This window comes from Paramormyrops kingsleyae, chromosome 25, assembly GCF_048594095.1.
Source record: "Paramormyrops kingsleyae isolate MSU_618 chromosome 25, PKINGS_0.4, whole genome shotgun sequence".
Classification (NCBI taxonomy): domain Eukaryota; kingdom Metazoa; phylum Chordata; class Actinopteri; order Osteoglossiformes; family Mormyridae; genus Paramormyrops; species Paramormyrops kingsleyae.
This window is the reverse complement of record NC_132821.1, coordinates 33,016,321-33,038,610: the sequence shown is the minus strand read 5'-3', so window position 1 is coordinate 33,038,610 and position 22,290 is coordinate 33,016,321. Positions and strand designations below refer to the sequence as shown.

Below are 22,290 nucleotides of genomic sequence, written 5' to 3'. Positions count from 1 at the left end.
CCAAGTCAAGAAACACTGTTCTAAAGCAGAAGGACGGAAGGATGATTAAGTACAGTAGAAAGACAAAATCAGACTGAAGTGAAGGAACATTCCCAATGAGCGCCTCTAAGCCAAAATTTCAGTTCTAAGTACAGTTTATCAACAAAGCTTGTGATGTGAAGGATGAACCAGGAGGATAATTAATAATCTTTATTAACATTAAAAATGACATAGAAATAGAACAAACAAGGACAGACAGTAAGTTTAGCGCTTTTGAACATTGACAATCAGGTCATCACAAAGCTTGGTGAGCTCCTCTGTTTCTTTAACCTAGAAGGGAGGGAGAGGGGGAGGAAGAGATGAGAGCATGACCATGATACCAAGAAATAAGCATCAGACCTTTTCCTCAGATTTAATCCCCACCTCCCATCATGAGTACTCTGATCGGTGCACTGCGGTACTGAACTGGCCCACTGCATTCCAGCACCCGCCAGCTTGGGCAGGTATTTAAACAGCCTGAAGGGTAAGGCAGCCAGCCAGCATACCTTCTGCTCCAGGCTCTTTTCCAGTGATTGGACCTTCAGCTGCTCCCTGCGCAGTTGTGCCTGCAGGGCAGACATCTCTGCCTTCTGCTTGGTCCGCAGCTGTGCAATCTCCATATTTGCCCTGGCACAGGAAGGCAGCCAATCAGCTAATGAACCTCCTCTAACGTACGACGACATTACATTTACTTATTTAGCAGGAGCTTTAAGTTCCTGGAGCAGCTGGAGGTAAGGGCCTTGTTCCAAGGCCCAACAGTGAGATTATTCGGCCAGCAATGGGATTCAAACCCACAACCTTGCTCACGGGCAGAGATCTGAGTGTGCAGAACTGATTCTTACTGGCCAATCTTCTCCTCCGCATGGGCTTTCAGTGCCTGGTAGCGCTGCTCCTCTTTCTTAATTCTGGCCAGGTAATCCTGAGCACACTTCTTTAACGTCTCTTCGTTCTGGGGGCACAAAGAGCACCATTAACACACTGCCTCGTCTTAAGATGCTGCTCAGAGCTCCAGCTAACCCTCCCAAACCCTCCACTGACCTTCTTGTAACCCTCGATAACTTCCTTATGCTTCTCCAGCCTTTTGAAGAGCTCCGAGAAAGACCGCTCCATGGCACTTAGATCCAGAGCCACCTGCTCCTTATCATGTTGGACCTTCTTCAGTTCCTCCTGAAGGTCTTGCTTCTCTTTTTTGTTGTCAGCTGAAGGAAAATACAGCCACATATCAAAACGGCCATGTTCAGATGCTGCTGGTTCAGTTCGTGAGGAGCCACTTACACTAGGCACTTAAATCTCAATTTAAAAAATCAGTATTACCATCTGTACAAAAGGATAAACTTATAATCAAGCATAAACATACCTATGATCTGAGATATTGTCGCCTCAAAGTCAGACATGATTATCCTGAAAGAGAGAAGGCATTAACTTCTACATCTAGATCAGCATCTTCACAGCACTTACACGACACATCTGGATTTTACCTACCCCATTTCATGGTTGTCCTGGGATAGTTTCATATATTTTGCATTCCATTCATCCTCTCGTTCCGTAGCCTGTAGAGACAGCAAAGGGGATAAGACTGGCTGCCTAACCAGTAACAGGGAAGCGTCCCCCCTGCTGGGAGCGCGAGGCCTACTACGTGCCCGTAACAGGGAAGCGGCCCGTGCTGGGAGCGCGAGGCCTACTACGTGCCCGTAACAGGGAAGCGGCCCGTGCTGGGAGCGCGAGGCCTACTACGTGCCCGTAACAGGGAAGCAGCCCGTGCTGGGAGCGCGAGGCCTACTACGTGCCAGTAACAGGGAAGCGACCCCCTGCTGGGAGTGCGAGGCCTACTACGTGCCCGTAACAGGGAAGCAGCCCGTGCTGGGAGCGCGAGGCCTACTACGTGCCCGTAACAGGGAAGCGACCCCCTGCTGGGAGTGCGAGGCCTACTACGTGCCCGTAACAGGGAAGCGACCCCCTGCTGGGAGTGCGAGGCCTACTACGTGCCCGTAACAGGGAAGCAGCCCGTGCTGGGAGCGCGAGGCCTACTACGTGCCCGTAACAGGGAAGCGGCCCGTGCTGGGAGCGCGAGGCCTACTACGTGCCCGTAACAGGGAAGCAGCCCGTGCTGGGAGCGCGAGGCCTACTACGTGCCAGTAACAGGGAAGCGACCCCCTGCTGGGAGTGCGAGGCCTACTACGTGCCCGTAACAGGGAAGCAGCCCGTGCTGGGAGCGCGAGGCCTACTACGTGCCAGTAACAGGGAAGCGACCCCCTGCTGGGAGTGCGAGGCCTACTACGTGCCAGTAACAGGGAAGCGGCCCGTGCTGGGAGCGCGAGGCCTACTACGTGCCCGTAACAGGGAAGCGGCCCGTGCTGGGAGCGCGAGGCCTACTACGTGCCCGTAACAGGGAAGCGGCCCGTGCTGGGAGCGCGAGGCCTACTACGTGCCCGTAACAGGGAAGCGGCCCCTGCTGGGAGCGCGAGGCCTACTACGTGCCCGTAACAGGGAAGCAGCCCGTGCTGGGAGCGCGAGGCCTACTACGTGCCCGTAACAGGGAAGCGGCCCGTGCTGGGAGCGCGAGGCCTACTACGTGCCCGTAACAGGGAAGCGGCCCGTGCTGGGAGCGCGAGGCCTACTACGTGCCCGTAACAGGGAAGCGGCCCGTGCTGGGAGCGCGAGGCCTACTACGTGCCCGTAACAGGGAAGCGGCCCCCCTGCTGGGAGTGCGAGGCCTACTACGTGCCAGTAACAGGGAAGCGACCCCCTGCTGGGAGTGCGAGGCCTACTACGTGCCAGTAACAGGGAAGCGACCCCCTGCTGGGAGTGCGAGGCCTACTACGTGCCCGTAACAGGGAAGCGGCCCGTGCTGGGAGCGCGAGGCCTACTACGTGCCCGTAACAGGGAAGCAGCCCGTGCTGGGAGTGCGAGGCCTACTACGTGCCCGTAACAGGGAAGCGGCCCGTGCTGGGAGCGCGAGGCCTACTACGTGCCCGTAACAGGGAAGCGGCCCGTGCTGGGAGCGCGAGGCCTACTACGTGCCCGTAACAGGGAAGCGGCCCGTGCTGGGAGCGCGAGGCCTACTACGTGCCCGTAACAGGGAAGCGACCCCCTGCTGGGAGCGCGAGGCCTACTACGTGCCCGTAACAGGGAAGCGGCCCGTGCTGGGAGTGCGAGGCCTACTACGTGCCCGTAACAGGGAAGCGACCCCCTGCTGGGAGCGCGAGGCCTACTACGTGCCCGTAACAGGGAAGCGGCCCGTGCTGGGAGCGCGAGGCCTACTACGTGCCCGTAACAGGGAAGCAGCCCGTGCTGGGAGTGCGAGGCCTACTACGTGCCCGTAACAGGGAAGCGGCCCGTGCTGGGAGCGCGAGGCCTACTACGTGCCCGTAACAGGGAAGCAGCCCGTGCTGGGAGTGCGAGGCCTACTACGTGCCCGTAACAGGGAAGCGGCCCGTGCTGGGAGCGCGAGGCCTACTACGTGCCCGTAACAGGGAAGCGGCCCGTGCTGGGAGCGCGAGGCCTACTACGTGCCCGTAACAGGGAAGCGGCCCCCTGCTGGGAGTGCGAGGCCTACTACGTGCCCGTAACAGGGAAGCGGCCCGTGCTGGGAGCGCGAGGCCTACTACGTGCCCGTAACAGGGAAGCGGCCCCTGCTGGGAGCGCGAGGCCTACCTCTCTGCTAGCTGCCGACTCCACCTCACTGCGCACTTTGTCCAGGGCAGCATCCATGTCCTTCTGGCTGTAACGCAGCACCTCAAAGATGGCATCTTCTGCACCGGTGGGCTGGGAGAAGGGCGGAACCAGGCAATCCAGAGCAACAGGGACATCCGGCACAAGCGCACCTACAGCCTGCAGAATGAAGAATTAGGCCTCTTTAAAATTCCATGCTTCGGCTTACCTTCTCAATCAAGTTCCTTAAACAGGGGAAAGGTCAGAAAAGCACATTTCATGGCTCACCGGTGCTGGCAAGTCTTCCAAGAGGCTGAGTCCACCCAACTTATCCCGACGTAACTCACTCTCTGCTTTGGGTTCACGCTCCTCCAACCTGCAGAGATACCAGTCTCCATTACAGCCATATGGAAGCCTAACTTCCAACACCAAAGCACAATGTTCCAAACAAGTCAAAGCAGATAAAAGCAGGTGGAAATTCAGGAGAACAGCTTTGTATCCAATATGGGATACAGATTTTAATTTACTAGTACATACTGGCACCAAAATTTCTTCACATCCAAGACTGTCAAACTCTCTCAAAAAGACAGTGCTTGCAGTTTAAAGGGACTTTGGGCGCCGCAAAGCAAACTGTCACAAATGTACCTGCTGACAAAAGCAGCTGGAAGTGGAAGACCATTGAGCTCAGAGCTGGAAGGCATCTTCTTAGGACTGTCCCGCAGTAGGGGGTCAAACTTCATGTACAGTGACTGCTTCCTCAAAGCAGACTCCTTGAACTGAAAACAAGCAAGTCAGCCCATTATCTACAACAAAGGTATCTGCACACTCCTTTAATATTCATATACTCACTGTAGTTGATCCAAACTGCTCCAGATAGTCGATTTGCCCCTCAAAGTTGTCAGCCAAAACTATATTGAGTAAGAAACATTCCCTCAGTTATCACCAGTTTGATTTGGCCATTAAAGGCATTAAAACGGTTCAATTCCTGCTTACATGTGGCTCCAGGGACAAACTCCTCTTCTGTTCCAGCCAAGCTAGTTTCAGGCAAATTCTCAGGCTCTAGCTTGGCTGGTGGGGTAAGGATAGGGCCTTGTGGGGCAGGAGACCCCTGGCAGACAACCTCACAGGCTGAGGGACCTTCCTCTACTTGGGACATGACAGGGGTCTCTTGAGCCTACAAGAAGATCAAGGATCTGTTATGAAGAGCATCTTAACAGACACCTGCTCCTGCAGAACCTTTAGGCTCATGACAACACAGTAAATCGCGTCAACAAATTTGCTCATACAAAAATGAAAAACATCTGACGCCCACACAAGACCAGCTTGAATTAACCAGAGAGGTCAGACTGCATTTACCATTCACAATGCAAGTCAGGGATTTGCATAATTAAACCTGAATCTTCCCAATCTGACATTTACTGTGCCATCTAGTTAAGAAGCAATAATCTCTACAATTCAACCTTTTAACAGTTAATTAAAGACAGGAGAGTTGTGCTCAACCACTAAAGCCATCCTACCTGTTTTACTACAGTGGTGTCACAGGTCTGTTTTAAAGCAGTTTCTTCTTCATCCCTAGAAAGGTAGGTAGAGGTCCAAACATAAGTTCCCACAACATTACATTTAGCTCTATGGATACATTAGGTCTCAAATGTCATTTACGCATGTAATTCATCTTCAAGTCAAGACTTTAGGGACTGGCCCTTTGCACTGGCTGCATTAGGTAATACTGAAATGTCATCCGGCAACTCAATTTCCAAGATCTGCATAAACATACATGCAGAAATTCAAAGCCTAAGGTTTTAGCAAAGGAAAGGTTTCCAGTGTCAACTGACCAAGCTCTCATCAGTTCGGGTGGGTTTCCACCAGATTTAAGAACTACTTATACAACCAACTGCAGAAAAACATAGTTAAATCAGGCTTACCCTGGTACTGATGCTGCTGCAGGCTTATCCTCTGCTTCAAGCTTTTCGGGGAGAGAGGTCTCCAGAGTTTCCAGCAAGGCCTCTGATTTTGGGCTCACACTGCACTTCTCTGAAGATTTTGGAGAGTTACTCATCTTTAATCCTGACGCAAAAGGGTTAAAGTTGGGATCATCCAACTGATCAAAGTTGTAGGAAGCCTTGGGTGCTGGAATATCCATGCAAGGGTCATCACTTGCTGCTGGAGCTTCTGTGACTGTAGGCTGGACTCCACCCTCCACACGCACTGCCTTCTTACATGCTGGTTTGACACCAGGTGGCCTTTTGCCCAGCATTTTAGGTGGCGGCTTTCGTTTGACCTCATCTCCATCACCAAAATTAAACTCAAGTTTTAGTGGGACATCTCTGGTAGGAGGACTTGTGCTAAGGTAAGGGGCATCACTGTGAGGCTCAGCCGTTTCGGTCTTCAGCTGGTTCTTCTCCAATACAGGCTGTTCTGCAGGCAGGGCAGGGGACTCCCACACCGGAGGAGAAACATTCTGGTCTTTGGTGGGAGGTACGGGTTCAGGTGTCGTTGGCTGCATCTCTGGATGGTCCGGTGCAGCAAGCAGGGTAGGGCTGCTTGGTAACTTCCTGCCTAGTACAGGGGAGTTCTGAAGCTTGCTTCCCCCAGTTTGAAATGGGTTGACAGAGTCCAGAGAGTCAAAGTCAAAGTTATATGTGCCACTAGGGAAAGTGGGTGAATTTTTGGCATCCGCCAGTGTCTCGGGGACATTCTTCACCTGGATATCCTGCTGCTGGCTGCAGCTTGCTTGGGGCACTGGCTCATCTCCGAGGCTCGTCTCAATCTGGGCTGCCTCAGCCTGATGCTTCATGTCGATTATCACCGTGCTCTCAGTGGAACATACCTCGGTTGACAGGTCAACTACTGAGCCATCCATGGACACGAATGGGAGGGTCTCATCTAGGCAAGACTCTGCCTTGTTGGCCGTCTCGGATATTTGGTCCCCTGTATTTGCGGAAAGCTCCGGAAGGGGCTCAGAAAGAGCAACACCCACAGGGGGGTTCTCAAAGGCCCCCAGTTTGCCTGACATTTGAAGTTTTTGAACCGGTACATTCTTAGCTGGGGAGTCAGCCATTAGGTTGGATCCTTGAAATGGGTTAAATGAGTCAAGGTTTTCAAAATCCAGATGGTAGTTCCCTTTACTGGAAATAGGGACGTCTTCAGGACAGAGCTCCAACAGCACGCCAGGACTCCCTAAGCCGAAAGCCAAAAAGGTGAGTCGATGCATAAGACAGCACTTTCCGATTCATTTACCATCCCAAATATATTAAGTTTTACCTTGTCCATCCTCAGGAACACTTCTACTGAGTCGCAGTGATGAATTTCTGAGGAGGAAAAATAGTCAGCTGATCACTGAAGCCAAGTGAACTTTATATACAAGTAGCCAGAGAGCAGTAAAGTGCTGCAGGGCATGATGAACCTTAAGCCCAGGACACACCGGCTGCGTGGCACGTGCAATGCGACCGCGGAGCGCGTGCAATGCGGCCGCGAATTAATTCCTAATGTTGTTTTCACCAACATTGAAATAATTCCACAGAACAGACATTTTTGTAATCATTCATGTCAACAGCACACGTTATGCACATTGTTACTATTGGACTAAAGCAGAGGTCTCCAACTCCGGTCCTGGAGAGCTACTATCCAGTAGGTTTTCTATCCTACCTGGCTTCTGATGAGCCACACCTGGTCTCAGGTAAATACCAGGAACAGGTGTGGCTCATCAGAAGCCAAGTGGGACAGAAAACCTACTGGATAGTAGCTCTCCAGGACCGGAGCTGGAGACCCCTGGACTAAAGTGTAACACTGCTGCTTTTGCATGAGAGCTGCAAACTCTACACCAGGGCTATTCAACTCACGGTCCTCAAGGGCCGGGTCCTGCTGGTTTTCAAGCCTTCCTTCACCTGTAAGCCAGGTGTGAAGCCTCTGACCAATCAGAATCAGTAATTAAGCTAACTACCTGGGAGACCTGAAAACAAGGCCTGGATTTGAACTCGAGGGCCTGAATTGATTAGCCCTGCTCTATGCCAATCATTTTCACTCTTGCTGCTGAAATCACACAGTATGACTCAGTTGCAAGAAATAAAAAAAATGAGTGAGGAGGAATGAAGCGAAAACAAACTGGTCACAAGACATTAAAATATTTAGGATTCCCTAGAGACGATGCAGAGCAAAAACAAGTGCTTTATTGGCACTGTCGGTACATCTTTCAGCAGTGCAGATCTATTGCACTATAGATTTACAACTCATTTTTCGTTTTATAAATTCTGGAAAAGGATGTCAGATATCGCATTGTGAATTTTTCCAAAATTGATCATTCTTACCTCCATGCCATAATGAGAGCTAATTTTTTTAGCAATTTGTTCCCTACCTATGTGAAAGAAACTACTCAGACTAGGAGGGGAACAATACCCCGGCACACACTTACTCTTCCAGATGATTCATCTCAATTACTTGTGTGCCATCTTCTGAGTGAAGAGGGTCCGCCATTTTGAGATTGTTTGTGGGAGACACAATCCTCTTTGTGACAGGATCTCTCCTCGGGGTCTGAAAACACACCTTACACAGCAAACAAGTAGAATTCAGCAATCAATACACTGTACCTCCTAGCACTTCCAACAGTCAATCTCAAGTAATGACCACTGCTTATGAATAGGAGTACCTTCACGCCCTTGGGTGCACCTTTGGAAGGCAGGTTGTCCACCTGAGACTGACGCAGGATCGAGGGCCTTCCTGTGGGCTGTATAATCGCAAAAATGTCACCGGAGGTCTCGGAGGCGCTGTGCTTGCTGACGAGACAGACTCCGTGGTTCTCATCGTTGGCTCGGGCAGTGCTCATTCTGCCAGAAGAACCCAGAGAGAGAGGCGCGAATGAGACCACACCCAGTGTCCCACACAGCTGCATTAACAGATAAGCAAGCGGGAACCATAACACTGTCTGTGTAAGACAGCATGGCCAACCCAAAAAGTTAGGTCTCAAGTCAAAGACCTTTGCTGGTGTCTTTAAATTATACAGCAGCTGCCACTAGGTACAATTCTTGTTAGCAACGTCTAACTTTATAAAGGCTACTAAGCAAAAGCAGTTACTAGCAATGTGCATCATTAAAGCCAGAAGTGGTAAAATTATTACCAACAAACCACACAGCTAGATCGCATTCCTTAACTGGCAAAAAAACCTATACAGATAATACATAAGACCAGCCAATAAATGTGACTTTTCAAAGTATTCTCATTGTGTTCAACTATGTAGAAGAATTTTTACTTTTAAGTATATTATACCATTTGCCCAAGTACTATACAGCAAGATCTCATATTTCTAATAAAATATTTACACTGCATCTGTGGGTTAGACAGATAAGCTGCTATTTAAAAGTCAGCCTTCAGTAACCATACCGTTCATTCCTGGCTTTGCAAAGCTGACACATTATTTCAGACACAATATAACACAAACTTCTCTTCCCATTCAGGCAGGAAATACCTACTGCTTATTTAATTTACAGTTAATATGTTCCGTAAAATGGTTTCAGTATTACATACATATGACAAAACATGTTGTTTAGAAACAGTAATACAACTTACTCATATAGTTAACAGTCTTTTCTGTAGTCATGCTATCAAATACTACTCACAAAAAATTTCAGGTGACAAGGACAGACACATACAAATACCAATGCTCAGTGATGCCAGAGTGCCACCAATACCAAACGGTAGACCATCCACCAAGAGAAAACCCGGAATGTGCAACCAAGTTATGGTAACTCAAGGTTTAAGACCAATTGTGTCTTTCAGCTACAGTTAGTGAAATGACTCATCACAACAGCATGGTCCATAAAGAGCATTCCGCAATTTACCCACTAGCTTCACACACCAAGCCGTGTTCGTTCTCAGCCAGGGCCATTGAACTTACTCCAGATACGTCCTAGACAAAAGCCAAGTGACAGAGGTCAAATCAGCAGATAAGGGATTTAGTGTGTATCAGTACATTTGACTCAAAACATACAAGGAATTCCACTAGAGGGCACTAATAATTTATTTTAAAGACAGCAGCTCGTTGCGACATGTCTGTTGGGAAGAAGTTGCTAGATTCTTGCGTATTCATTTAATTTATCTTGGTAAATAGGACTACAGCAAGCCGACGCTTTCCAGCTGTTAAGGTTCAGTAAATACCCCTATAAGGCTAGTTGCACTGTGAAATTCCATCTTTAAAACTGGTGCGATTACAGCGACCCACGTGCGTTGACTTAAAACACTTTAACAGCTACTTTTCTCTGCAAAAAAATAATATATATATATATATATATATCGGTGTCAACTTCAACAGTGCTGAATGCACAAAAAAAACAAGCCACACAGAGGAACGACGCCTATAAAACTGCTAAAAGAATCCAGGTCAAAAGATCGGCCAGACTGTGTCCTTAACAGCACCGGTCAGTTAAAACTAAACGTCTTAACCGAATCACTTTACTGTGATGCCGCTCGCCATATGATATATACGATGCAAGATGGAAACGCATTTTTTCGGAAATCAACACAGGTCAAGAAAACCCAGAAGTAATAACTAACCGGTAGCTGGGTAACACATTGAGTTAGGTAACAGAAACCATATAAACCATTCTAGATTAATTATATTAACTATCCAGATTCTATCACGGCACAGATACTTCGGTATCAGCTGAGTTACCAACTACTCTGTAAGATATAACCAGTCATTATCACCAGTTACACTCGCGCTTCTACAGGAGGAAAAATGAGCTAAGTTAAAATGATCTATATTTTAAAAAGGGCCAGTCATAGAACATTATGAACCTATTCAGATATACCTACAGTAGTTATCTGTAATTAGTGTGACAAGACCCATTCTTCTTTCCTTAAAAATAACATTTTAAATGCGACTATAAACTGACATTAAGTTAAATATTCAAGCTTACCTTACCTTTTACCTTATTAAATTATGTAGCAAAAAATTTCAGTAGGACCAGTACACTCCAAGCAAAACCAGACACTCTCAGAAATAACTTCGTCTCTTCCCGTTAGAGCACGGTAGATGTTTGAATTTAAACGGTCACGTAATCCACCAATGAAATGGTGAGAAAGTGCACGGTAGACCGGAAGGCAATACAAATCAGCCAATCGGTGCACGCCGACCTGATGAGTCATACGATCTTTCTTGACAGTCCAGTTCTACCAATAGGGACGTAGAGGGAAGCTGAGCTATTTTTAAACGCAGAAAACAAAATACGAATTCTCTCAGTCCTTCAGATAAATACCACCAAACGTTAATGTGGTGTCACTTGTAAACAGATTTCTTATTCATATCACCAAACATGTATTTTAAATAGGCCTATTTGTTTTAATGTTTTTATTTTTCTGCTTCCCATGCGTTTCATGAATATCTTATAAGATAATCATAAACAACAAAGAAAAAAAAATCCCCTCTCCGGAATGAGATATAATATTTCTCGAGTACACCAAGAGTCTGTGTTACCAAAAATATTTACCTAATTCTTATAACCTAAAATAAACATTACAAGTATATTCCTATCCAGGTACCTGTCATTTTTTATGATATTGCTCATAAATATGACAGGCGTCCAGAAGACAGTTCGATCTCACTTTACCGCCCACCTGGAAGCCCCAGCTTGCTCTGAATGGTAACCTTAGCAAAGCACTTTCTATTAATCTAGCTGAATTTAAAATGCATTTCAAGGAGATTATGGTACGATTGCATTGTTTTCATCTCTCACCTGTAGATCTATTAATTTGGGATGTGGCAGTACTGGAGGGCAGAATCTAGAGTTTATGTGTTAAATTTCTATTTTTTTTAACACAGCTCCTCTTACATTCATAAAAATTAACAGGTGTAAAAAGATTCAATTATTTCAATTAAGGTTTTCAGAAGACATAAATAAGTTTTGAAGACAGCCCACAACATGCACATATAAATAAAAAATAAACGTGCATTTAGTCTTTATGGAATACATGCGGTGACAATGGAAATGAAATCTAAATACTTATTACATATTAAGGTCCGGAACGAAATGTATACAACGGCTCATTGCCAATTAAAAAGACGCAGTTGTCTTAAATACGATTTGTGTATTTCCTTTTTAAAATCCCTGTCAGGAGGGAGACAGGAGATTGTATATGTAAGGGATAATGTACAGGCAGCCGGTAGTTATCGCAGAAATAAGCCCCGACAGTGTGATCAGGACCCGACGCGAAGCGGAGGGATAATGTACAGGCAGCCGGTAGTTATCGCAGAAATAAGCCCCGACAGTGTGATCAGGACCCGACGCGAAGCGGAGGGATAATGTACAGGCAGCCGGTAGTTATCGCAGAAATAAGCCCCGACAGTGTGATCAGGACCCGACGCGAGGCGGAGGGATAATGTAAAGGCAGCCGGTAGTTATCGCAGAAATAAGCCCCGACAGTGTGATCAGGACCCGACGCGAGGCGGAGGGATAATGTAAAGGCAGCCGGTAGTTATCGCAGAAGATCCATATTACACGGCTACTTGCCACATAAGGAAAATGACATGGACATGAATATGAATTTGAAACATTTTATTGGCATATTTGTTTTAAAATAACATTTTTATCTTTCCGCGAAACGATATAGTACCACGTGACTATGCGTTATTACTTTGGAGCGGTTATTATTTGAAAATAATGAACCTGCAAATCTCAACTGACCAATCAGAATCAAGCATTCCAGAGAGCCGTGTAATAAGTGACAGTTAATTTACTCCACTTGCCCTCATTATACAGTTTACATCCCCAGCCGAGAGGAAATATGCTGGCTGGTCTTTCCCCACCAAAGCACCCCGTTGGGCTACCCCACTCCACCATTCATCTTTATGTTATATAGCATCAACCCCAACCCCAACATGACCCCAAGAAGATATTTAAAATAAAACGCTGGTTCACTGCCATAACTCCCTTTAAAGTGATTCAGTCTTCAGGCCCTGATTGTATCTCTTTCACAAAGGATCACACTGCACAGCTTCGATTCTGCAGCTTTATTTCTCAAGGTTCTTGTGCAGCCACAGTGAGAAAAACGAATACATGCAAAGGAAAGCGTGCACACGCAAATATGCACAAAGTAAACGTCGGATCGGAAAACCGATTTAAAGTATGACATTGGGAAGCCTGCACACCGATGCCTACCTTTACAGAGACGGTAATAGATTATACAAAGAGCAAAGAATTTCTGTTTCAAAATGATACGTGACTCAACTCCATTAAATTGCTTTAATTGATTTCAAATGGAGATTTCAATTATGATGTCATAGATTTCACTAAGGGCAACGGCACAAGTTCCTTTATTTACCTGTAACTGACAACCACTTAAATAACATGAAGCCTTGTTCTTCATCTTGAAGTCCGGGATAACATGCAGGCAGCCCATAAAGTGTAAGCATATATTCTGTTACAGCCTTTCCAAACACCCCAAACCTAACTTGGTAGAATATGTGTTCCTGTGTATTTAACCTGAAAAGTCCCATCTTCTCTGGCAGAACAGTTGAGGCACTCCAGGACAGAAATCCTTGGGTCAAACAGGATTTATATAAAATCTTCAATCGCCCTGTCCTTTTTGAAGTGATGTCATCTCGCTTGCAAGTGTGTGGCGTGTGTCACAATGCAATGACATCACACTCCTCCTGACAGAGAGGCCAAACTAGGATAAAGAAATCAAACAGCACTTCAGAATTCCATAAATAGTATATTACATTATATTATAGTTATAATTATATTATAACGGAATAGAGTAGGGCTGGTATTCAGGTCATGGAGCAGTGTGAGACTGTGTGTACTGGATGTGTGAAACATACCTAATAGTGAAAACGGTCAACTGAGATCTTTCAAAGAGCTGATGCAGGCCCTGCCAAACTATCAAGCCGAGGGAAGATCCTGATGGAGTAGAAAGAGACAGAAATACATTATGAAATGTAAGTAGCTTTTGTTAAGAAATAGAGAGATTACCTGCATATACGGATGTCCACGTTAACAATATGACTTACTCAGGTCATAAAAAAAGACCCCTAGTCATCTTTCAAAAGAGCTAACTTGGCTGAAATTACCCACTCCCAATCATTCCCTGTATCTAACTGGGGAATTCTCTCCTGCCCCTTCACCACCTTAGCTACTGTGTGGTGAGCGTACTGGTGCAGAATGAAAGGCTGTCGTTGCATCATCCAGGTGGGGGCTACACGGTGGTGGGGGTCGAAGTGGCTCCCCACTGGTTCTGTAAAGCACTCTGGGTGTCTCGAAAAGTGCTATATAAATGTAACTTTCAATCATTCTTTCATTCTTTCTTTCAACAATATAAAAATTAATACCAGATAACGGTGCTTAAATTTTTAATTTTGGAACCATATGTTTTTTCAGTGCATAATGATAGAAACTACATCTAATGATTTTCCTATATCAAATAATTTGCTATACTAAATTGCTATACTAAAAAACATACTCACTTTAGTTTCTCCAGTCTACAGTTGGGGTCTTCCAGCAAAGCAGAGAGCAGCTTCACTGCCGAGTCTCCAGGGCGATTGGTGCTCAGATCCAGCTCTTCCAGGTGTGACGGGTTCGAGCGAAGCGCGGAAGCCAGTGAAGTACAGCCTCCCTCTGCCACCCCACACAGCGACAACCTGACAACATAATGAGATACTGCATTCCGCTCCCAGTATAGCAAAGACAGGCGTAATCCTTTCCAAAGAGAAGAGGCAATTCTATGGACATTACATACTAATGTTGTTTTTTTTAAAGTTTGTTTTAGAGACGAGTGTGGAACAATGTTACACGAAGGATCAAACAGAGGGTAAACCTCACAGGCATGACTCTCCTAAAACAACATAAATATTAAAATAACCATAATCACTAAAACATGTATATACTGTATCAGTGAACTCTAAGAAGACATTTGATGTTTAAAATGGAGTCTTCACACCAATTAATGGATGAAGCAGGTTTCATATTGGTTATGGATCCTGAAATGAAAAATATACTAATGAATCGAAAAAATGTCAGTATCCCTCTGGAAAGTAGAGAAAATGACCGGAACCTAAATGTTTTGCAGTACATGTCGGTACGTGACTGCGGCAGTGACCCTTACCTGAGCTTCATCAGCTTGCAGTCAGGTTTCTCCAGTACAGCAGAGAGAAGTCTCACTCCTGAACAGCCTAGAGGGTTATAACTTATGTCCAGCTCTCTCAGGTGTGAGGGGTTTGAACTCAGAGCCGCTGTCAGGGAAGCAAAGGCTCCCTCTCTGATCCCACAGCCTGATAGCCTGCAGCAACATGGATAGAAAGTTATCGCTCACCTCACTCTACACAACTTCTCGGTCATGAAGTTATTTCAGTACGTTTTTCATTATAAGGTGCTACACTGATTTATACAATTTCATTACTCTCGCCTCTGGACTCAAATCAACCAAATCAAGTTGAGGGAATACATTTACACGCTTTGAATAAACATAGAGATTTTGAAGGCTTTGCAGACATCAATAGAACCCTTTTATTCGGCATATATATAAAAAAAAGTACAAGGAATTTGTTTTTGTGGTAGAACGAGTACACAATTTAAACATTCTGTGTAGTTAAAATACACCAAAAGATGAAAACGGAGACTAAGAAATCATGCTATTTAAAAATAAACAAATGTGTACAGACACTCCCTAGGTTACAATATTTCGACTTTACGATGGGTAAATGTTTGTCATTCGCAGTACATTATTCAATACATTTCATGAGATATTCAACATTTTATTATGAAATAGGCTTTGTGTCAATGCTTGTGCCCAACTGTAGGCCACAGTAAGTGTTATAAGCACATTTAAGGTGGGCTATAGGCTAGACTATGTTTGTTAGCTTAGGTGTACTGCATTAAAATGCATTTTCACCTTACGATAGGTTTGGGGAGAAGCTGTATATAAATAAGGGTGAGACAAGATGTGAGGCTGACAATTTGGGGTGTAAATGAGTCAAGAAGGGTTAGGAGTACATTTTAGGTGACTATGTGTGGATATTTAGGACGGCTATGGTCTGGGGGAAGAAGCTGTTAAGAGAGCGAGTCGTCCGTGTACTCAGTGCCGCTACTCTCACCTTTGACCTTAAATACTTAGATCTTCCACACTTAGACCATTATAATCTAAAAGTTGTTTGCATACAAAGCTTTCAAAGTATCTATGGCAGATACATCAATTGTCAGTGTATCCCTGGCTACCCAGAGCACAAGCATAGAGATGTTGCCATAGGTGATGTCTCCTTTCATCATGCACTTCTCTTAATACTATCTCCATATTTTTATATTTCAGTAGATTTAAAAGTAATCACAAAGAACTATAATATCACTAACTGGTACAATAAAACAGTATCATTGCCGTAATGTTTAATTTTGAAACTGTAAATAAAACAGCTTAAATTCAGCCAGTAGCAAACATCATTTAAAAGTGATACGGAATCCAGACTTTGGCGAGACACGACGGCCGTTTCTCCTCACCAGAGCTTCTGCAGTTTGCACTTTGGATCCTCCAGTGCAGCAGCAAGCAGCCGCACTCCTAAGTCCCCAGGATAGTTGTTGTTCAGATCCAGCTCCCTCAGGCTTGAGGGGTTCGAGCGCAGAGCTGAAGTCAGAGCAGTGCAGCCTTTGTCTGTGATTTTACAGCCTGCCAACCTGCAGGGCGGCAGAGAAAAGCTCCCAGTTGGTGAAGTGAAAAACACAACTGCTATTTGCACTGCATCAGAAAACTAGTGATTATGTAAAACTTATAGTACAGTGTTAGCCATTTAAAATTCTCTTTAATAGTCTGTCAATGCTTTCAGAATTTGTCCTTAACCATGAAAGTAAATAACTTCTCATATGGGAGACGGTGTCAATGTTCTCTATAGAGTTTATTTCATTAAAAGCTTCACCTCAGATTCTCCAGACGGCATAGAGGATTTTGCAGACCAGTCGAGAGAAGCTTCACTCCTGAATCCTGCAGGTCATTGTACCGAAGATCTAACTCTCTCAGCCTTGTAGAGCTTGAGCTAATAACTGAGGCCAGCGCCGTACAGCTGTCCTCGGTGAGGTTACAACCACTGAGCCTGAAGAGAGAATCATGTTAAAATACATCCTTTCCACTTGCACCTTGCCTTTGCTTTGAAAATAACGATTCTCATTATCTGGTTGGGTTTTGCCCCAATCAAACAGTCAACTGTGGCGTCGCACTATATGACATCGTGATACGTGACATTTCCGAGAGTAATAATGGGATATTTATAATGCAAAAAGGAGATGAAATTACACAAAGGACCGCCAAATATAACATTCAACTACCAATACTGTGTCAAATGAGTTGCTGATGTTGGCGTCAGTTGTGTCAAAGACAAAGCGGAACTGAGAAATACAATGAGGTTTTTGTGTATACACACATCATAATGACGATGCTGAAACAATATATCGTAAATTGGCAAGGTCTCAATTTTTATTCTCTTTTATTTTTGTGTCTTTAATTTCTCCCAGACAACAACTGAATAAATTTAGGACACTAGTGATGGCCAAATGAGGCTTTATGAACCATTTGTTCCATTTTCTGAATTCACTAGATGGTGCTCTTGGTTTACTTTGGGGCATGCTTTCAGCTCTTTTTTTTTGGAACAGAGAGCACCCTCTAGTGGTGTCAGAAAGTACAGCAAATGGTTCAGTAAGCTTCATAGTTCATTCATTTGGCCATCACTAGCCAACACCTCTGCATACATGTTTTTTTTATTTTATTTATGTAACATGTACAGATCAGTACTTACAGAGCTATTCTGGAAGGCTCAAGGACCGGAAGCAGCCTTAGAAGGCCTTCATCTGACATTATGTATTTCTTCAAGTCAAACACATCTGGCGTCTCTTCTGACATCAGCAGCAGGTAAACCAGAGCTGACCAATGTGTGGGTGAAAGGTGTTGTGCAGAAAGTCTTCCTGACATCAAGGAGGTCTGGACCTCCTCCACCAGAGAACTATCATTCATTTCATTCAGACAATGGAACAGATTGATAGTCCTCTCCGGACAGAGATTCTCCCTGATCTTCTTCTTAATGTATTGGACTGTTTCCTCCATGTTATCTGAACATCTCATGTGTGTCAACAAGCCTTGCGGGACAGTTTGACTATAGTCCATTGAAAGACCAAGCAGAAAGCGGAGGAACAGGTCCAAGTGTCCTTTTTTATTCTGTAAACACTGATCCACTGCATTCTTCATCAACTGAGACATTGTGTTTTCGGCATCCACTGAAGTCATCTCACTAAAGATGGGCTTTTTGTTTCCGTTTGACAGAAACACATACAGAGCAGCGAGGTACTCTTGAATACTCCAGTGTACAAAGCTATATACCTTTTCGTGATACAGCCCGAACTCCTCTTTGAAGATTTCTTTGCAAACTCCAGGAAATGCTGAAACCTCATTGAAGTCAATACCAAACTCTCTCAGGTGCTCCTCGTGAAATATTACATTTCCTTTCTGGAGGTGATGGAAAGCCAGATTCCCCAGTTTCAAAACAAACTCTTTGTCTGGTTCAAAAAATGAGACTGGTCTCAACTGTTCTGTGGAATACGACTGATTCCTTACAGAAGTCTGAAAAATCAAAAACTGTGTGTACATCTGAGTTAGAGTTCTAGGGATCTCACCTTTATCTGCGTCACTAAGCAGCCTCTCAAGAACAGAAGCTGAAACCCAGCAGAAAGCTGGTAAGTGGCACATACTGTAGATGCTCCTGAGAGATTTCATCTGTGAGATAACTCTGCTGGCCACTCTGTGATCACCAAAACTTCTTGTGAAGTACTCTTCCTTCTGAGGATCAGTGAACCCTTGAATCTCTGTCACCCGATGGACAAACTCAGGAGGGACGTGATTGGCTATTGCTGGCCGGGAAGTTATCCAGATGAGAGCCGAGGGAAGCAAGTTCCCCTTAATGAGGTTGGTGAACAGCACATCCAATGATGTCGGTTCTGATAAATCAAACCAGTTTCTATTGTTATGGAAATCTAATGGAAGGTGAGACTCATCCAGGCCATCAAAGATGAGCAGCACTTTGTAACTGCTAAGATCAACAGATCCAAATACTTTGATTTCTGGAAAGAAATACTGAAGGAGGTCTGTCAAACTCCATTCCTTATCATCTATCAAGTTCAGTTCTCGGAATGAAAGGTCAAATATGAGATGAACATCTTGATTTTCTTTCTTTTCAGCCCAGTCAAGAATGAACTTTTGCACAGACGATGTTTTTCCGACACCAGAAACTCCTTTTGTCAGTACGGTTCTGATCCGTGACACATGCTGTGGTAAAGGTTTAAAAATGTCCTTGCATTTAATCTCACTCTCTTGTGAATCCTGCCTTATTCTGTCTTGCTCACTGGGGAGTCCTTCTTTCCCACCCTCAGTTAGGTAGAGCTCCGTGTAAAATTTGTTTAAAGGTGTTGGATTTCCGTGTTTTGGTTTCGCTTCAGATATACATTCAAATTTCCTCTTCAGATTGCGTCTAAGTTTTCGCTGACATGTCACCTGCAGTTCATCTGGCAAATTGAGAAGATAAAATTACATCAATGTTCTGAAAACTAACACTTGCATTACTTGGTAAATTGTAACAATGCATTACGCCTTATAGAAAGGGTCTTCAAGGCTAACGAATTACTATCATGCTAATTAGACATTAACAACAAGTAATAGACTCATGAACATCATTATGAATATGAATAAAATTAACTTTTATCTGCAGGCACACTAGTTAGTGAGTCACATGATGATGTGATGCAAGCCCCTAGGCCAGGGTTATTCAAATCACGATCCTCGAGGACCGAGTCCTGCTGGTTTTCCAGCTTTCCTCTACCTGTGAGCCAGGTGTGAAGCCTCTGACCAATCAGAATCAGTAATTATTAAACTAACTACCTGGGAGAACTGAAAACAAGGCCTGGATTTGGAATCGAGGTCCAGATTTGAAGAGCCCTGCACTAGACACTATTTCTGCTGCTCATCTAGTAATAGTTATCTACAAAACACTAATATTAACATGGTTTATTTTCTATACAAATTATGGTTTTAATCCGCCAAGTACTGAAATAAAATGGCAACTCACAGATATTGAACACCTTACGATGAGCAGTACAAATCACTTACTTTTCTCCAGTCTATCGGCAAGGTCTTTCTGGTTCATGCTCCTCAGAATGTGCATTGTAATTAGCTGAATCCCTTCTCGAGCAGAGCTCTCCTGCATCTGGTCCTCATCATCCAAACTGCTGTCATCCTCCTCTGGGGACTCAGAGGATGCTGGGCAAGCATCAGTAAGATACTGCTTAGACTTTTGCAACCCATCCCTCAGGAGAGTCATTGCACTGTCCTCCAGTTTCTGTAAGAAATGAGTAACAAATGATCATTGATGACATCGTGAAAATGGCACTTCTGGGACATGTGCATGTCGGCCAATCAGATGACAGACAGGTGGCTGTGTGCTTGGTAGACCACCTCAGATTGCAGCCACCCGTCAAAACATCAGCACCAGTGTTTTGGCTTCTTGCGCTGATGTCAACTTGCGTTTTTACTGGTCATTGCTCAGCCTATCTGCATTCATACCTAGTTGACGGCTATATGGTTGTAATGTACTGTCTGCCTCACTCATTTGTTGCTTTGGACAAAGGCTTCTGCTAAATAAATAAAAAATAAATGCAATGTAACGGGACATGGGAATGGTACTTGGTGAGGGGTGGAGTGTACAGTTATACGTGGATGAGTGCAGAAGTATTGGTTTAGAATGGGTAAGTGATCAGAGTGCAAATACATCAGCATACGCGTTCTTCATCTACAAGATGAACAGGAGAACCCCAAGATATCATACCTGAAACAGGGACGACAGATCCATCTCTCCAGAAAGACCGCTGGCCATTGCCTGTTCTTGCTGATCATCCCTGTGAATAAAACAAAGAACCATGTTCCACACTGAACCATCTCTGCACATGTAAAGAGAAAATCTGTTTCAGTCAGACATAACAAGCTCTGACATTATCCTGCAGTTAATCTGAGGTGAGTAACAGCCCAGTGCAGCGTGATCTTTGTCCTTTTGGATGATGCCAAATGCATACAGTAATAATTCATTATTCATCATGGTACAATACATGTCTATGTATATATCACTGAGAAAAAAAAATGTGATACGACTATATTAGTGAAGTTTTGTATAACTGTATAGTATGTAACAACATTATGTTACTGAGTAGCTAAATTCTTTAATTCAATTTCTTGTGATCAAATGTGTTAAGATGAAACAAAGTTCGTCATAAGAACAATAGAAATATCAGAGCTCACTTTTCAGGAGCAGAACTGGCCCCTTCGATGACCGCAGCCTCAGGTTCCTCCGACGTGTCCAGGGTCTCAGAACTGGCCCCTTCGATGACCGCAGCCTCAGGTTCCTCCGACATGTCCAGGGTCTCAGAACGGACCCCTTCGATGACCGCAGCCTCAGGTTCCTCCGACATGTCCAGGGTCTCAGAACTGGCCCCTTCGATGACCGCAGCCTCAGGTTCCTCCGACGTGTCCAGGGTCTCAGAACTGGCCCCTTCGATGACCGCAGCCTCAGGTTCCTCCGACGTGTCCAGGGTCTCAGAACTGGCCCCTTCGATGACCGCAGCCTCAGGTTCCTCTGACGTGTCCATGGTCTCAGAACTGGATGAAGGTGCTTCGGCGGCTTCCTGAGACTGTGAATCCATCTGTTGGCTCTGATCAGTCTGACTTCCAGGCACTGCTGAATCAGAACTTTCCATCTGATCTGTCTGTTCTACTGCAGAGAAATGAAATGTCAATGTAGATTTATTTGATTTTATTTATGTTCAACAGCAGGTTTGCAGGTCAATGACTGAAAGAATTTTGGCCTGAAATTCAAAAGACTGTGTGTAAGGCTGTGCTCACATGTTTTATCCCAGCTTGTCACGGTCTTATGAACTTCCCCTGCACAGAGCTCCCTCGCCTCTCAATGTTACCCTTAGGATGCACTGCATCATTACGGCTGTTAGGAAAACCCATTCAGAGCTACCTTCTCACAAGTTGGACGAAATTCTGGAAATCTCTAAGAAAGATATTTTCCTGAAGTACCAATGTTAATAGCGATATTACTTAGGTATGTGGAGATGAGCATATATAAAAACATACAGGCCTACTTAAGACGTTCTGCGACTTCTGGTCGTCTTCCGACAAGCACAATTTTACACAACCAGAGCAAACAATCCGGCAGACAGGTAATGGTGTGCATCTCCCTCAGACACACCTAGATGCATAGTCTACGATAAAAAAGGATCCAGTTACGTTTCGCCTGGATTCAGCTTGGATTGGAACAGGATATCAACAGCAGCCTGTCAAAGTATTAATCCACCCCACACTGTGCTTATTCTGCGAATCTTATTTCCAGAAACAGAATTTATAATCACCACACACGTTAATCGATGTATCTACTTTATTTCAGCAGGCGTGTTACAAAACTGATTTATAATATTCTTACCCTTTTCTTAATAACCTAGCTTGTATCTCGTATCTTATGTTAGTCGAACCTTCGATCCACTTCCACTTTCAGTTACCAGGCTCCATCCACTTCCGCAACGCGTCAATCGAGGAGTGTGGGATCTAGAGCGCCAC

General features: G+C 44.9%; 2 protein-coding genes across 13 annotated transcripts; both read right to left on the bottom strand.

The window, feature by feature from the left end:
• Positions 1–174: 174 nt before the first annotated feature.
• On the bottom strand, positions 175–10,732 carry tacc3 (transforming, acidic coiled-coil containing protein 3). Of its 10 annotated transcripts, none has more exons than XM_072707397.1 (18): positions 10,578–10,714; positions 9,501–9,568; positions 8,312–8,489; positions 8,078–8,208; positions 6,931–6,977; positions 5,592–6,846; positions 5,187–5,241; positions 4,663–4,843; positions 4,519–4,577; positions 4,315–4,445; positions 3,958–4,045; positions 3,673–3,849; positions 1,501–1,568; positions 1,376–1,419; positions 1,057–1,217; positions 861–967; positions 403–645; positions 175–309 (listed from the first exon to the last, which is right to left on the bottom strand). In XM_072707397.1, the coding sequence occupies exons 2-18, from the start codon at positions 9,545–9,547 to the stop codon at positions 267–269; spliced, it is 3,015 nt and encodes a 1,004-aa protein (XP_072563498.1). In that variant the 5' UTR covers positions 9,548–9,568; positions 10,578–10,714; the 3' UTR covers positions 175–266. The 10 variants fall into 10 exon arrangements, with proteins under 10 accessions (XP_072563498.1, XP_072563497.1, XP_072563501.1 ...); XM_072707396.1 differs by having other exon boundaries at positions 10,583–10,714; XM_072707400.1 differs by having other exon boundaries at positions 9,505–9,568; positions 10,578–10,713.
• A 1,920-nt stretch (positions 10,733–12,652) lies between these two features.
• LOC111855402 (protein NLRC3-like) lies at positions 12,653–22,268 on the bottom strand. 3 transcript variants are annotated; one of them, XM_072707395.1, is made up of 12 exons: positions 22,157–22,252; positions 21,811–21,938; positions 20,971–21,442; positions 20,504–20,573; positions 19,789–20,017; positions 17,432–19,187; positions 16,559–16,732; positions 16,146–16,319; positions 14,761–14,934; positions 14,123–14,296; positions 13,481–13,559; positions 12,653–13,326 (listed from the first exon to the last, which is right to left on the bottom strand). In XM_072707395.1, the coding sequence occupies exons 3-11, from the start codon at positions 21,423–21,425 to the stop codon at positions 13,511–13,513; spliced, it is 3,255 nt and encodes a 1,084-aa protein (XP_072563496.1). In that variant the 5' UTR covers positions 21,426–21,442; positions 21,811–21,938; positions 22,157–22,252; the 3' UTR covers positions 12,653–13,326; positions 13,481–13,510. The 3 variants fall into 3 exon arrangements, with proteins under 3 accessions (XP_072563496.1, XP_072563494.1, XP_072563495.1); XM_072707393.1 differs by lacking the exon at positions 21,811–21,938 and having other exon boundaries at positions 22,157–22,268; XM_072707394.1 differs by lacking the exon at positions 21,811–21,938 and having other exon boundaries at positions 20,971–21,439.
• Between the last annotated feature and the right edge of the window lie 22 nt (positions 22,269–22,290).